The 17,422-nt window shown below is 40.4% G+C and overlaps 1 protein-coding gene across 5 annotated transcripts in view; it reads right to left on the bottom strand.

Annotated features, from left to right (window-relative positions):
- The window catches only part of LOC134543311 (protein strawberry notch-like), a 55,147-nt gene that overhangs the window by 14,434 nt on the left and 23,291 nt on the right, over window positions 1-17,422 (bottom strand). For all 5 annotated transcript variants that reach the window (XM_063388241.1, XM_063388243.1, XM_063388244.1 and 2 more), the window contains exons 9-19: window positions 16,400-16,806; window positions 15,437-15,590; window positions 13,011-13,291; window positions 9,942-10,102; window positions 8,989-9,198; window positions 7,926-8,230; window positions 7,036-7,135; window positions 4,623-4,787; window positions 3,612-3,724; window positions 497-668; window positions 94-202 (exon numbers count right to left, since the gene is read on the bottom strand). In XM_063388241.1, coding sequence (XP_063244311.1) covers window positions 94-202; window positions 497-668; window positions 3,612-3,724; window positions 4,623-4,787; window positions 7,036-7,135; window positions 7,926-8,230; window positions 8,989-9,198; window positions 9,942-10,102; window positions 13,011-13,291; window positions 15,437-15,590; window positions 16,400-16,806 — 2,177 coding nt within the window. The remainder of the gene's footprint in view (window positions 1-93; window positions 203-496; window positions 669-3,611; window positions 3,725-4,622; window positions 4,788-7,035; window positions 7,136-7,925; window positions 8,231-8,988; window positions 9,199-9,941; window positions 10,103-13,010; window positions 13,292-15,436; window positions 15,591-16,399; window positions 16,807-17,422) is intronic.

Here is a 17,422-nt window from a genome sequence, read left to right as displayed (position 1 = left end):
TTGCGTGTGTTATTCCGGAGCACTGGCGAAGAATTAACGGTTCTAGTGCATGCTGGTACTGTAAGCATTGGGAAGCGTGCAGTGAGTGCCGACCTGTTGAGGAACTTGCTCATGTTGTTGTAGTCCTTGTCGAGCATCAGGACGCCCGGCATGTTCTTGCTGTTGATGATGAGGCCCACGCCCACCAGAGCGTCCGCGACGTCTGAAACAGAGGCACCCGCCAGGTACAGCCTCTGCCCCCTTGTGGCGACAGCACAACGGCAAAAACTGGCCAGCAAAATGGTGGAAACACAATCCACCAATCATAGCTCAGGGATCGAACTGTCCAATGTGAGATCTCCCCCAGCGGGAGAGAGAGACCAATCAGGAACCCAGACCGTTCCCGCGGCGCGACTCGGCTAATAGACGACCGGTTGCGCCTGCATCAAAGAAGCAGTGGTCCACGCCAAATAATTGACACTGCTCCACCACGGAGGACAAGAAGAGGACGGCGTACCCTTGAAGAAGTCGCCCTTGTAGTCCTGCGGGGGCGGCACCAGCGGGGCCTCGTAGCCCATGATGGTCTTCATGGTGGCCTCCAGGGCCGCCCGCCCGTACTTGTTGTCGATGTTGAACCTGGAGAGGTCCCGCGTCTCCGTGGCCCGCCTGTCCCCGTGCGTCAGCGCCCCCTGCGGAAATCCCCCGCGATCACGTCATTCACCTGCCGCCTTCGACGCACTCGTCCGCTGCGTGGCGCACTCTGTGCTTACTGCGCGTGCAGCCAGAACACAACAAACTAGAAGGAAACTGGCACAATGGAAATGAAGCTCACAAGTCTGACTAAATAAAACTGAAAACAATGTCAATGAATGAGTTTACATAGTGTAAAGAATAAAAAAAAACAGCAAATGTTAATTTTAATGTAATCATAATTCAAATTGCACATAAAAATTAAATGGCGTTAGAACAAATATGCACCTAAAATCCTTTGATCATGTAAATGTCATGCATTATTGTAAGTTACAGTAAAGAATTATTTTCTTAATTGGATTACATGCGGGAGACATGAAAATAACAAATTGTTATAAATGCTAAATGTTCCTATAACTGCTGTGAAACTGTAAACACATTTAATTTCCAAATTTTCATTAATTTTTTACACCCAAAAAGCTAGTATTGTCTTATTTTTACATCAATTATAATTAAATTTTATGGTTTGGATAGAAATAAATGTAGGCCATTATTCATTCCTGATTGTAAATAAAACTTTAGGTAGTATGATGAAAAGGATGGACGGGTTTAAGTTAAGCGTGTTAAACATATTTTTAACAAACACTAACAAAAAAAAGTCAACAATTAAGGTTCTTTAATAAAACTTTTTTCTTCCATAAAAATGTTGTCTTGCTCTGTGTATATACTTTAAAGAGTCATATTTTACTAAACATTCCAAAACATTGGCAACATAGATAGCATTACATATTTAGTTCATAGCTAATGTTCACTGTTAGGAAAAGTTCTGGATTCATGTGGGAAGAAACAAAAATATAAATTTGTAACACTGTGTGAATGAATTTAAAATTCAAAACCGACTTGTACTCAAATTTATGAGGGAAAACTCATTTATTAAAATATAAAAATTAGGGATGGGGCGAATCCTGATTTCCTCGAATCCGAATCCTAACTCGAATCCTCGACTGGAATTGCCGAATCTCGAACCCAAACCCGAATCTTTTAATAGATGATGTCCACATATCTAATGTAAGTGAGATGTATTCTGCTTGCACTAAAAGTCCCTTGACTTTATCACATGTAGATTGGTACATTTCTGGTATAAGTATATATAAAGACAATTTTTTCTTGAGAAATTTCAGTTTTAGTACAGATTAGCGGTTAGGATTTTTTCTATAAATAAGCTAGAGGTCTGCGAGCCTAAGAATTTTACTTTGAGCCGAGCTCGAGCTTTTGTGGTACAGTTACACTTTTGGGAAATTATTTTTATCTTAAACTTAATATGTTTGAATAAAGTATTAAAATGAAGTGGGCTTATTAATTTTGGGTAACTATTTACAGTGTGTGTTTACATTTTGCACTGCTAGAAAAAAAATAACATTTTTTTTCATTGAATCTTACCTGTTTCCATTTGTTCATTAGTAACTGATATCATCCAACTAACATAACCAAGTATATGTTTGTGTAAATGTAACATATCTTTGGAAAAATTTCACCCTCACAATTTTTCTGGAGTCCTTACTGAGCTTCAACAAACTTAGCACCAAAAATCATGTTGTTTGAAAAGTACATTCACATTGTTTCAACATTTCCACTTTTCAGCACAATAATTCTGAGAGAGATTGTCACAGAGTATTAAATTCTGTTCTTTAATCTATCATTCAGAACAATAATTTGTTCTGCACGTTCAGGAGTTAAATTAGCTCTACGATTGGAGATAGTGTTTCCAGCAGAAGAGAAGCGTCTCTCGCAGGCAACCTGCTTGGCTGGAATGCTTTAGTAAAATTGCTTAACCTCAAAATTAGTGTCATAAATATCTGTAACTGGTCATTAAAGTTTAATCAATTGAAAGTAATAAAAATAAAAACATTTTACTTCATTCAATTTACACTTGCAAAAAAAACATACACACAATAAACCTACATGGAAATTAAAGTCTTTTTCAATATCCTGAAGTCTGAAATATGTTTACTCATGTCATTAAATGTAGAGCTGTATTGAAGAAGCCGATTTTGCCAATATTTAGTTGAATTGGCATTTCTGCCGACTTCCGATACAGTAAGCTCGTTAATTTTCGGCCGATATTACTGAAAAACGAAAGAGACTGCCATAACCTAAAAATCCACGAGTAGCATTTTCACTTTTCGTAGTAGTACTGCATTCTTTCAGATCGCATTATTTCTTAGCAACATGTGCCAACCGTACATATCAAATTTTAACACCCTTTTTTTTTTAACAATGTTCTTTAATTTAATATGTCATAAATAATAAATAATACATTACTATCACGGTAAACATACATCTCAGTTGTTACGGTAACTATAGTGCAAATATGGTAGCTATCATGCTTCTGTAGTAATTATGGTATTATACAAAGAATCTTGTTCTTTTTATGGTAATTATCTTAAAATAACTATTGGGTTAGTACTGTAGTTATGGTACATCATCCATATTTCTTCGTATGTTGTTGTTCATTTGTCTTTTCTTCATATTTACGTGTGCCATTAATCATTCATTAATTGAGACAAGAAGTTTCAGAAAAAATTTTAACGGACATTATATCACACATTTAATGGCGTAAATGACGAGACCTCGGGCAATGTAAACGCTTTATACGGAAAAACCTACCATGCGGGACCTCGTAAGCGAGTTTTACTGTATTTTTTTCCCGTAAATAGTAAAAACCGAATCCTTTGACGAATCCTATATCAGACCCGCCGAACCTTCGAATCCCTAGGATTCGGTGGATTCGGCGGATATTGGATTCGGTCGCCCCATCCCTAATAAAAATATTAAATATTCTTACACTCAAAAACCACATGCAAGAAATTAAAATTGGAAATACTGTTTGCACGTTGAACTGCGTCCAACACAAGGCTGTCCCGCCCAGCGACGCAACTCACCAGACTCTCCAGCCTCTTGGCGACGATGGAGGCGAACCGATGCTCGCCGGCCAGCTCCGAGATGAGGAAGATGTACTCCGGCGCGTTCACTTGGTTACTTCGGTGGGTGCGCCCTGCCAACACACACAGTAACACGCTCGTGGGCGCTGGCAGCGTCTCGGCAGCCGGCCTCACTCGTCTCCTCTCCTTGGTCCTCACACGACAGATACTCCCAGCCGATGTCTGTGATGCAAGTGCAAACTGTTGCAAAAATTGGTTGTCTGTAAAGTCGGTTTACGGACGATAGTTTAACGTGACGACGTCATAACAAAACATTGATGAAATGATTGCATACTTTTATGAATTAAATTGAATCATTTTTATTGAATTATCACTATTTTGTATGGATACAAAGAAGGAGTGAAATGAAATCTACAATTTAATTGATAAATTTACTTTTATTTGCACTCATTAATTCAAATATGTTTATTACTTTAACGAAGAGATTATTTCAACTATAACTTTTATACATGTTGGCTATTTAACTTCTTCCAATCTGTGTTATTCTGTTAAGGATAGGATGATGATAGGAAAAGTAGAAAACGAATGGGAGTATTTCAAGGATGATGTGAAGGAAAATGGCTTACCCAACACCAAGATGCAGTCAAAAATAATATATTTGCGCCACGGACTCTGCAGCAATGCTAGGAGGAACGGGTTAGCAAAGAGCAATGAAAATGTTACATTGAAATGCATGAAAACAGAATTACGCCATGGACTCGGTCGCAATGCTAGGAGGTCCAGGTTAGCAAAGAGCAATATCAAATGAGCGTAACGGGACACAGCGAAACGGGACAATGTGCGTAACGGGACACCTTTTCATGCGTGCAGCCGGCATTCATCAATTTAAAAGAATTGGTCACGTCAAAAATACAGACTGTGAGTCTATGAATAGAGGTCGTGTCTTCAGATTCGTACAGCGATACAAACCAAAGCGTAAAGTCGCACTGCCTGTGACGACACCCCACTCACCGAACTGCTGGATGGCGCGGTCGGCGCTCCAGGGCAGCTCCAGGGTGATGTGCACCCTGCGTCGCTGGTTGCGAGCCCGGCGGTCGCTCTGCAGCGAGATGCCGCTCGACGCCGCCTCGGAGATGATGGCCACGTCCTTCACGCCGTCCATGAACCTCTGCTTCTCTGCGAGCCACACACACACACTGTCTTAACATTTCCGAAACAATCTAATTTTTACATCAAAATTAATCCCGTAGTTCTTGCACGATGCTCAAACAGACGACAGGCACACTTCTGTTACAGTTTTATAATAATATAAAGAAGGAAGATTTAAAATTAAATGTATAAGAGACAAAGGGTAATATGGAGGCTATAACTCTCCCCAAAATCCTATATACAGTAGAACCCCTATTTAACGAAGTGCTATGGTTACCGAAAATGTTTACTCTAAATCGATGTTTCGTTAAATCCGATTTACCGATTTTCAATGACCCCCTGCACTCATAATCGCGTCCCTACGTTTCCATATCGTAGTCAGGGTCGACGCTGATATCTTGTGTGCTGCCGTGCTATCTCAGACTTCGTCAACTTTACATCTTCAACGTCTTTTAATCTCGCTCGTACGGCCCCCGGTTCGTACGTACACCTCGGTCGTACGTACACCTCGGTCGTACATACAGATTTTCAGAAACCGTGAAAAATGAGGTATAGAATTAAAAAAAAGTTAAAAAATATGTAAAGTGTAAGAAATACGTTAAAGTTTATTAAAATACAGTCGCAACCTGCAGCGTTTATAACAAATACGAGCTACATACACATTGCGTCACAGTAAAAAATTAAAAATGAAAAAAAAAAAAAATGGTCGCAAATTGATGAAAAATTTCCGTCAATAGCGCGCCGTACGCGGAGAAAGGTCATTGTACTCGGTCAGCTGCTGTTACGGCGCGGCGTAGCCGCCGGCTGACTCTCTTTGTTCGCTGAGCTGCGCAGCACTTATAAAAAACGTATTCCAAAAACTAAACACTGCGCACAAAGCTCTTACTGAGAATAATAGAGCTGTAGCAAACCGTATGTATTCAGTACTGAGTAACAGGTGCGCTATCTAGTACGTTAACGAAACGTTACACACGACTGCATCTCGTTCTCGTTACTCGCACTTTTCGTATGTTTTACGCATGCGCGCGCATATTCGATGAATTTGCGTTACAAAGAACGATGTTTGTTTATTAAGTAAAGTATAATTTGGAAATTCGTCGTCAAAGTTTTTTACTGTTTATTAAAGGTATTGTGTGTGTAGACAAAGTTTGAGATTGGAACAGAAACACCGTAAGAAAGTATTGTTTACAAATTAGAAATATGTATGTTTTTGTTTTTTATTATCGCGTATTTTCACGTTTTTTTGTTCTTATCTCACAAGAGATAGTATAAAAAAGCAGCTCTAATGAGGTTTAATTGTTTCTTGGTTAACAAAAACTGTTAATTATCAAATATTGTTTATATTCTATTTATTATTATTTACGCGACGTCATACTGTACGCGTACGCAATACGACTCGATTCGTTGCTGCAACATATCATAGCATCTTATGCGGTATCAGAAGTAACGAGTAATGTAACGTGATACGATAGTAACGAGTACTAATTGTTATAGTAACGAATACATACGGGGACGCTTTTTTTCGTTACTTTTACACCTCTAGAGAATAATGATAATGGCGTATTGGTGTGACGTGGTCACAAGTTGAAAAACCCTGGAGGATGGGAAAGGGAATATTTGGAAACGTGTGATTAATGGCTAGCACTGTTACTATGCGGGCGTGTTTGGAAGATAACGTGGTGAGTCAAGCCAGGGATAGAGAAGGGGGAGGGGGATGCGGACAAAGAAACCCTTCATGACGTCATGTGTCGCGGACAGTCTATCTATCCAGGCGCGCGCAATGGCACGCACCTACGCAATTCAGTTACAGCGCCCGGAGTTTTTAAGCAATTTGAACAATTTTTTTAATTTTTTCGTATTTGGACAGATGATGCAAAGACACATATTAATATATAGTACCTCCATTCTATTACTGACACCACAGAGTGTAATTTTTAATAAGATTCCATTACTATTTACTTTCATGTTTTGGAAATCTATATTATTATTTTAATAAATTGGTGGTTTTTTGATGGTTCCTGAAAACCTTTACGTTAAATCGCTGTTTTCGTTAAATCCGTGTTCGCAAAATCGGGGTTCTACTGTATATAAAAGATATATCATTCCCACTAACAAAATAAAATAACTAGAAAGCAAACAGCACACTGTAATGCAGACACACACAAGGGAATAGTTAATGCTGTTTGCTCCTGGAACAATATGTACGTATTAGCTTTGTTATATGTCATTTTAGTAAATGGATAATCAATAAGACAAAGTGACTCGCTGAGCCTACCTGTGAGATTGAGCGTCTCCAAGGGGATATCGACCTCGGACCGCGACTCGTACTGGATGCCATCTTCCGTCTGCACCACCCGACCCTTGCGCCCAGTCATCTGAAGAGTTTCGTAAAGACATAGCAGCCATTCACTCCGGCAACCACCGCAATCAATGCATCACTAAAGGGTAGACCAATAATTAAATACATACAATGAGAACAATATTATTTACAGAGGATGAGGAAGAGGAAGGGGAAGAGGAAGAGGAGGAAGATGAGGAGGAGGAAGATGAGATGAGGAGGAGGAGGAAGATGAGGAGGAGGAAGATGAGGAGGAGGAAGATGAGGAGGAGGAAGATGAGGAGATGAGGAGGAAATGAGGAGGAAGAGGAGGAGGAAGAGAAGGAGGAGGAGATGAGGAGGAAGATGAGGAAGAAGAGAAGGAGGAGGAGGAAGAGGAGGAGGATGAGGAATAAGAGGAGGAGGAAGATGAGGAGGAGGAGATGAGGAGGAAGATGAGGAGGAGGAGATGAGGAGGAAGAGGAGGAGGATGAGGAATAAGAGGAGGAAGAGGAAGGAGGAGGAGGAGGAGGAGATGAGGAGATGAGGAGATGAGGAGGAAGAGAGAGGAGGAGATGAGGAAGAGGAGGAGGAGGAAGATGAGGAGGAGGAGATGAGGAGGAGGAGATGAGGAGGAAGATGAGGAGGAAGAGAAGGAGGAGGAGATGAGGAGGAAGAGGAGGAGGAATATGAGGAGGAGGAGATGAGGAGGAGGAGATAAGGAGGAGGAGATGAGGAAGATGAGGAGGAAGAGAAGGAGGAGGATATGAGGAGGAAGAGGAGGAGGATGAGGAATAAGAGGAGGAAGAGGAAGGAGGAGGAGGAGGAGGAGGAGGAGGAGCACGCACCTCGGCCACATTCTCGGGGCCGCCCAGCTCATCGATTAGCTGATCCAGCGTGTTGGGCGGCAGCTTCTCGCCCAGCATCTCTATCTGCTGCAGCAGGTCCTCCTTCATGCAGCACGCTCGCTCCACCGCGTCGCGCAGCGGCGACGGCGGCCGCTGCTTCCCCTCCCCCTTGCGGCCGTGCTTGCCGCCCGACTTGCGCGAGCCCGCCTTCGACGCCAGCAGCGAGCTGATCTTGTCCTGCGTCGACTGGCCCTTCTTCGATTGCTTGTGCTTGCGGCCCTTCTTCTTGCGCCGGTCCCAGGGGTCTGCGTGCCACACACACCACTCCGACACCTCACAACCATGCAACTGCACTCACAGTCTTTATTATTTCCTCTCTTTCCAACGATTCAAACATTGTACGGTGACTAGTCTTTAATCCGGTACGTTCGGAACCACACCCACACCAAATTAGAGATATCACAGGATTAATGAAAGTAAATATATATATAAAATATATTTATCTTTAATCGAAATACCAAAGAAAATTTAATATACAGTACAATGGTGATTAAAAAATGTTATAATAGGTTTATCTACACAAATAAAAAGAACAGATGAGCATCAAAATTTAACAAAGTCTCTGATATCAAGTTGTGTCCTTGAATCAGATCTCTTCTCAAAATCATCTCATAAACGTAACTCGTTAGAAAATAGGAAACACCCGTATGGAAATGAAAACCAAAAGTAAAAATAAACTGTAAGCAAGTGAAAACACTGGCAGTGCAGTAATGCGACCGGGATCACGGTACACAGTTACACGGTGCCAAAACCATAGAAGGCCAGAGTGAAGACACCTCAGTGTACCTCAAATAATATTGCATGTCCTAAATGTTGTTATATTTAGTGAAACACGAAGGCAAAGAAGTTTGCAATCAGTCATGAAATGATATCTTGCTCAACATAATTGTTTGATCACCTATGTTCCATCATAAAAGTAACCTCGACAGTGACAGTACAAAACTGAATGTCTGAAAGGCAGCACGAATGAAATTCAAGTGACTTCAATGCAAAAGAGCCTCACCGGCATCCGAGTCACTGTCGCCGTAGAAGGGGTTGAAGTCGGAGCTGGCGTTGCTGTCCTCGGAGGGGCTCTCGCTGTTGTCCGACTCCGTCGCTGTGAGCTTGAACTCCGAACCAGAGCTGTTGTCACTGTCCCGCTCGTACTCAAACTCCGACTCAGACGAGTCGAACTTCATGTGCTTCGCTGCTGCGCGCCGGACGGCTTGACGAGCTGGAATAAAAGACACTTGATGTTCATCTTGCATGATAATGCAAACGAACAAAAAATTTTAAAAGTATAACGACAAAACCCGAAACATGTTTCCCAATGACACTACAAAATATTTTCAAGTATTTAAGCAAGCTTCTTCTCCTCTTCATCACCATTAATATTTCATTGAAACTCATTAACTTTTATTCCTATTCTTACTACACTCATGTACAAATCAGGAAAAACAAGGACTACAGTGGATGAAAGGCCAGATCACTTACTTCCCACCAAACCAATTCACATAAACAGAGCCTTGTCACAAATGCCATATTGAATTTCTGGTGCAAAACGATTTATTGTACCAAACACAAATCACCGAATCTGGCCCTTTTGATACAAGCTGACAGCAGCCCCTATATGGCCAACTGTTAAAGAGACACATAACTGACGGGACGTGAAACTGCCTGCGACGATATCGTTCCTGCCGCGCCGGCCGCACAATTCCACAGAGAGGCTTCCATACACAGACGGGTAGCCGAGTCCGGAAACGGACGGTCGGAATCTCTACCTTTCAAGACAGGGCGCCTTTAAACTGACATAATCGGCGACAGTCTCACATGTCTTGGAGTGCAGGCAGTTTCGATGGGTCGAGGTGACGAGAATCAAGGCAATGAGTTTGGGTCGGCGGTTTGTAAGTAATGCTCTGAACAACACCGTCCTGGAGACAACCGTCAGGTGGCGACACGGCCGGAGCGAGCACCCACCGGACTTCCTCTTGCCGGAGGAGCTGCCGGCGTCCGGGTCCAGCTGGCCGTGGCCGTTGAGGCTCTTGTCCTTGCGGGGGGACTCCAGCCCCAGCAGGCGGTGGATCCTGTTCCTGTCGGGCGCGGGGAAGTGCTTCTCCACCAGCGACTGCAGCACGCCCCTGCGACCCACACACCCCGACCCCTGCACCGCGTCGCCTCCACACCAGCGCCAGAACAACCCTCACACGACCATACTTCTGGTACAAGCCGACAACACTCCTGTTTCCACTACTCCACATTGTCTGTAAAGTCGGTTTACGGACGATAATTTTACGTGATAACGTCATAAGAAAACACTGATGAAAAATTGAATACTTTTTAATTTTCAAATATTATTTACAGTTTTTGAAAATTTAATTTAAATAATTTGTTTAAATATAACCACGAACAATTAGTTATAGAAATAAGCTGAAATCAAATCGATGTCAATAAACGGTTTTAATTTTTTGCTTTTAAAAAGCCCGCCTTAACCTGTTTGATAAGGTAGATGATTTTCTCGCACGGTGGTTGGCCAGTTCTTGCACGCTTGGCTCAGGCGGAACGTGACAATGAGTCGTGCTTTTTCGTGCGTGCAGCCGGCGTTCATCGATTTATAAGACGTTATCACATCAAAAAATTATTAGTATCTTTTAATTTTTGCCTGCATTAACCATGTATTTTGATTTTTATATACACACACACACATACATACAGGATCCCGAAACTCAGGATAAAAATCAGGAAAGAAACCATTCCCAAACTAAAGGAAAATAATTTTTTCTCTTCGGGATGATACTTCCCGAAAACCAATTATTTTCATTGTAAAAATTTCCGGCAGACTAATTTCTTTATTATAAAAAAAAAAATATGCTTACCCTTTTGTTACAATTTATGTCACGTATCAAACCACAACTTTGCAAATGTGTTGATCGGACAAAGCACAAAGATATCCCAAAAACACACATTATCTGTGAAACATAATTCGACCCTCATTCACAAATGCTGTTAGAAATAAAACCTCAGAACAAAGTGCTCAATGTGATCAAACACATTTTTAATAATATATTTTTACTTTTGACAGACGTACAATTCTTTATCATATTGTTAGTTTATGTTTTAAAATGAACTTCACAAAACAGCATTGACCAATGAATAATGTTGCCAAAAATGTCACATTCGAAACCACACACAACTCAGTTTTTAACAAAGAAACTGAAAGATGCTTTCTTGGTTTTAAATATTTAAGTCATAAAATTCTGTTTCTTTCAAAAAAATCTGAGTGGTTTTAAGTTTTTGCAGTTGGTCATCAAAAGAAAATTATGGGAAATGAGTAGAGGATAAGATTTTTTATTTTATTACCATTGTTTGGTACTTATTATTTGTCCTTATGTATACATATTTATTTGTGAACTTGAAACCATTTTAGTTTTTAACTTAAAATGCATCATGAAATGGATGAGAAGTTTTTGAATTTATTATTAATAAATACTATTGAAAAAATATTTTTTTTCTGTACACCACATTAAGTGGCAAAATTTCAATGCTAGTGATCCCGAACCTGGAAAATCCAATATCTTTTCCCGACCGAATCCCATCACGAAGTAAAAATACCATTCCCACCCACCTCCAATACATATACCATGGGAAAAAATTAAGACTATATGACAAAAATATATTTTTTGTTCAATTTACTTAATTTCAATGAACTGTAAACTTACTTTTAATACATATGTAGTAGTTTTAAGGAATCATTATTTAAAAAAAAATAATCGTTTTAAGTAGTGGTGCACCGATATGACTTTACCGATTACCGATTCGATTACCGATTATGAGAGCAATAATCGGCAGATACCGATTCAATTACCGATTATAATGAAGAAATTTTTTTAAGTGTAATAATGCACACAAAAATTTTTATTCCCATGTGAATTTAATAATAAGATTAGGTAAAATTGAGAATACAGTTATAACAGTATAAAAATATATAAAATACACTATTAAGTCATTGAAAGGGGAAATTAAATTAACTTCTATTTAAATATTTGTTATTGTAAACAACTTGAACTACAGTCTAATAATTGTAATTTACAATGGGTAAGTTTTTGTTGCGGAAAACTAGCATTATTATCGACTATCACATAAGGTTGCATCAATAGATTACCGTTTAACAATGTAAACATGCTGCTTTATTTTGTTCACTTGAGTTTATAGAAAAATATTTCCACAATTCACTTTTTTTCTCCGTACTCGCCATCTCACTATAATTTTATAAAAATGACTAAAAACCAATTCTAGCACATGTGATTTTATTTATGTTGACTGAATATATAAAATTATAAATACTTTTTCACTTTTCACGTCACACAAATAACAAACGGATTATGTTACCAAAGACGCCCATAACTAGTTTGTAAAACGCAGTGATAAAAACTAGAAGGTATCGGGACCACAATTTTGAACCGCTACTACGACTCGAAAAGATCGATTGTCATAGAATCCACTGCAACTGTTTGTGGTATTTTGATTGCGTGCCATCTATTTTACTTCTCTGGCTATACGTAATGTACAAGGCCACTAAACAAAAGAGGAAACGTAAATAAACGTGTAGGAAAAATGCATTTTTTATTGTTTGTGGCAATGAGATTTATTAAACTTAACGAAATATCTGTTATTATATGACGCAGTTAGATGAATTTTGTAATATATACAAATATTACCGTATTTCGTCCTAAAATGTGTAACAAAATATTGCACGGTAAAAACCTACTTAATTACGCCGGGACGTAAATAATCGGCAAGTAATCGTTAAGATAATCGCCGATTACGATTAATCGGTAAGTACCCATAATCGCCGATTACGATTCATCGGTATCCGCATCGGTGCACCACTAGTTTTAAGTATTTTAGAATCAAATGAAATCAACAAAACAGAAAAGCTTGTACCGACAGGCATCGTACAATAAAACGGTGGCACGGTTACACGGAACAAGGAAGAAAGGTACACAATGAGGCTGGGGTCAGCTAAACTCGGAGCCACGCGAGACTCACTTGGCGGTCGACACGAAGTCCGTCAGCTCGCCGTCGTCCTTCTCCAGCTGTTCGAGCGTGCGTGCCTCGCCCGTCGACTGCAACCCGATCACCACGCACTTGCCGCACTTGACGGCCTCTCGCGCCGTCACCACCGCGTGGTTCACCTTCGCCGCGATGCACAGGTACTTGAAGAAGCGCTGGTGCGACGACCAGAACTGGCCCCACATCGTCTTCTTCATGCGGTTCTCCGCGTCGATCAGCTCCGCTGCCTCCGTGAACTTCTGCATCGCATCCACCCACTGCAGACCGACAAAACCTCCCTCAGCGCCGCCGCCGCTCACGACGCACTTTATAATGATTCCGTGCATGCAGAGCTACTGTTCATTCTGTGCTATTTATTACAGCAACGAATAATTAATAAAAACCTCACAAATACAAAACAAGTTAGAAATGAATACGAATATGAAAAAAATAAAACAAATATTTTGTTTTCAAGTTTGAAATGACAAACATGCCATTGTTTAAATTGTTTATGTAATATTTCCCATTACTGCTTAACGAGATATTAGCGAGATAAAAAAACAAACTTTTAATGCTTGTTGTACATAAAAGGTCGCTAATTGTTCATGTTTTTGATTAGGAAGCCCCATTAAAGCACAAATGACCATCAGCTGCGAATGTTGGTATATGACAAAATCACAAAGTATGCCATGTCAAGTATTCATGAGCAAATGAACATTTGTTATTTCGAAATCAATAGTATTTGAGACTGAATTGAATATGAATAGCTTATGATTCATATTCATATTCTATAATTCAAAAACTTGCACAGGCCTACTAACTGATATTTACTCATAAAAAAGTTGAGGAAAAAAAATTATAACATAAAAACCCCAATTTAAATTTCTATTTTGTTATAATAGTAATAATATATTAAGGTTTTTGTAGCTTTAAATTAAAATTTGCAGTGCTTAAGCTTACGAAATATTTTTCCAAGTGCTCCACATATTTTTCTACTCACTGTTCGGCAGTCACAGGCAGGGGCGTACCCAGGGGGGGGGGTAGGGGTTCAAACACCCCCCCCCCCCCTTAGCACCAAATCTTTAATTAATTTCTTATTCATCACTCAAAAACAAATTTCATATTAAAATTAATAAAATTTTTACCATTACAATACAGTCAAACCTCTATCTATCGAACTCGCATGTATCGATTGTCCGTGTTTATCGTATACTTTCTACGGTCCCGGCAAAATTGCCATACAACTAAGGTTAAAAAAGTCCGCTTGTACCGATGTTCGAATTATCGTTTTGTCCGCATTGATCGTTCAAAATATGTGGTCCCGTCACTATAAATTATAATAGATGATCGTTTAACCATAAAGATTTTGCAGAAATAACCATTTCTTAGAAAGAAACTGTCATAAAAACAGTAATGATAGTATACAGTAGTAAATATCACCTTAAATCTGCAGCCAAGTAATGGAGCACGTAAATATGAAGAAGACAAATGAACAACAACTTACGAAGAAATATGGATGATGTACCATAACTACAGTACAAACCCAATTGTTATCCTAAGATAATTACCATAAAAAGAACTAAAGATTCTTTGTCGATACCATAATTACTACAGAAGCACGAAAGCTACCACATTTGCACTACAGTTACCGTAACAACCGAGATGTCTATTTACCGTGACGGTGATGTATTTATTTATGACATATTAAAATTAAAGAACATTATTGAAAAAAAGGATGTTAAATTTTTATATGTACGTTTGGCACATGTTGCGAAGAAATAATGCGATCTGAAATTATGCAGTACTACTACGAAAACTAAAAAGGGTACTCGTGGATTTTTAGGTTATGGCAGTCTCTCTCGTTTTTCAGTAATATCGGCCGAAAATTAACAAGCGTATCGGAAGTCGGCAGAAATGCCGATTAAATTAAATATTGGCAAAATCGGCTTCTTCAGGACAGCTCTACATTTGATGACATGAGTAAACATATTTCAGACTTCAGGATATTGAAAACGACTTTAATTTCCATGTAGATTTATTGTGCTTATGTTTTTTTTTGCAAGTGTAAATTGAATTAAGTAAAATACTTCCATTTTTATTTATTTTTCAACTGATTTAACTTTAATGACAAGTAACTGACATATTTCTGACACTAATTTTGAGGTTAAATATTATTTTTTAAAAATTCTTAAGAGTGAAGTCCACATCTATTGAATGTCCGCATCTACTGAATTTTTTTGTTGGTCCCCTGAAAAACGATAGATAGAGGTTTGACTGTATTTAAATTTAAGAACCGAAAACTGCTAAAATAGCACTATATTTTACACCTTAAAATCCAAATTTTCCCGGACCCCCCGCTTCAATACGGGGTGGGCATGCTTCTCAACACCCCCCCATACACAGATCCTGGCCCTGGGACTCACCAGCTTCACGGACGTGTCGTACACCTTGATGAAGTCCTCCGCCAAGGGCACCTCCTCGATCTTGAAGCCCACGCCGTGGAAGCTGAGCTGCCGCGCGATGTACATGCCGCGCAGCTTCATGTCCATGGCCACTATCTCCATGGCCCCCACGCCCCTGCCGACAGCCGGGCCCCCCCCCCACTCACTTGCCTGTTCCTCCCGTGCTGCCAGCTACGGCAGCGCCACCTTCACCTGCTGGCAGCGCCGGCGACCGACACACTCGGTCACCGTTGCAGCGCCGGCAACCATCAGTCAAGCCACCGTTGCAGCGCCACTGTGGCAAGTTGTTTCGTCAAGAATGGGGTGTACAGTCCATAGTTTAAAATGGCGGACACATACTTCTCCATGGTTAGTTGATGACACTGATACAATAAAAATCACTACACTACGAACACCTCGACTAAAAACTATGTATCACCAAGCTCTGAGAAATTTTGCACCTGTACCACAAATAAATAGGTATCTAACAATTAAAAAAAAAAAAAATCATTTCCCACGATGGTTTTGATTCATTTTAGAAATTTTATAGTACCTACAATTCCATATTTTATATTTATGGTTCATTAAGGCTCCACCTATGTTGGAAGGCTACACGCTGGTCAGCCAATAAATACACATATATTAAAAATTACCTTTTAAAACATTTAAACCACAATTGGTTACGAGCTTTCTCTAGAAGGTAGATAGTTCAGAAAGACTTCAAAAGTCAATGGTGATTGAGTCATCAGATGACTCGCCTCCCACCAAAACGATTAGTGATAGCTTTCCTGCAGTGTCAAAAACCCGATTTTTTTGTACGAGGGTCACATGGTGGACTTTGCCTTGAACGTGGGTTTTCTCACGGTACTCCCCATTAGCCGGACATTCACAATCCATTCCGTCAATGCTCCATTAGCATCGAATGACCTCTATGTCGACACTGACCTCTTCTCCACGGCGGTGATGAAGTCGTTGAAGTCGGGGAAGGGGGTGCCCTCGCCCCAGATGCCCAGGCGGGTCATGTACGCCATGTTGCGGGGCTCCGAGGCGCCCGTGGCAGAGGCGTACACCACCCGCGCCTTGGGCAGCTTGTTCTGCAGCTCGACCACGGTGAGGCCCGTCTTGGTGGGCTTGGACGAGCCGAAGGGGCAGAGGTTCTTGGCGCGGTGGCACTCGTCGAACACCACCACGCCCTCGAAGTCCTCCCCGCACCACTGCAGCAGCTGCTTCAGGCGCGTCTTGTACTTGCCGCCCGACTGGGTCGACTCCCCGATCAGGGCCGAGTACGTCGAGAAGATCACCCCCTTCTTCACGTTGCCGTTGGCTGCCGACGAGATCTTGCCGTACTTGAACTGCAACCACCGCCCAGATTGGTAAACATTTACATCTAAACAAAACTAGAACATGTGAAGAAAGATTTACATTAAAAAAAAAAAAAAAAAAAAAACCAACAACAACAACAACAACAACAACAACAACAACAGAAACACTGGTTTCCAATTACAACAGATCACTCAGTTTATTATAACCACCTCCTTATTACAACAACTTTCCAAGGAATCGTAAATTTTTTTTGTTAAAAAGTAGAAAATCAGAATGAAATTGGTTGAAAATGTGCTTGAAATATGTTTAGCTGTTTTTCTCTTGGGGAGCACTGTACACAGTGGACACCACCTCCTCCCTCCATGGCAGCGGTCAGTCTTCAACCTAGCACTGTGGCATCGCTTGCTTTCGGACACACTGCACTGTGTTCGCTACGGTTGGCATTACTTAGATTTGCGTGATTTAGGCTCTCCCTTTGATTACAGTTTGATGACAACGTATTCCCTTTTTTTTTTTTTACTCAGATTCAGTTGCACTTCAGAATTGTTTTGTAAAAAGTTAATAAACACCCCCACATTTTTAAAAGTATAATACACAAACTTCTGATTTGTGTGAAATGAGTAGAAAGTTAAGTCAGTGTGGGAT

The sequence above is a fragment of the Bacillus rossius genome, assembly GCF_032445375.1.
Source record: "Bacillus rossius redtenbacheri isolate Brsri chromosome 9 unlocalized genomic scaffold, Brsri_v3 Brsri_v3_scf9_2, whole genome shotgun sequence".
NCBI lineage: Eukaryota > Metazoa > Arthropoda > Insecta > Phasmatodea > Bacillidae > Bacillus > Bacillus rossius.
This window is presented reverse-complemented; position numbering and strand designations above follow the sequence as displayed.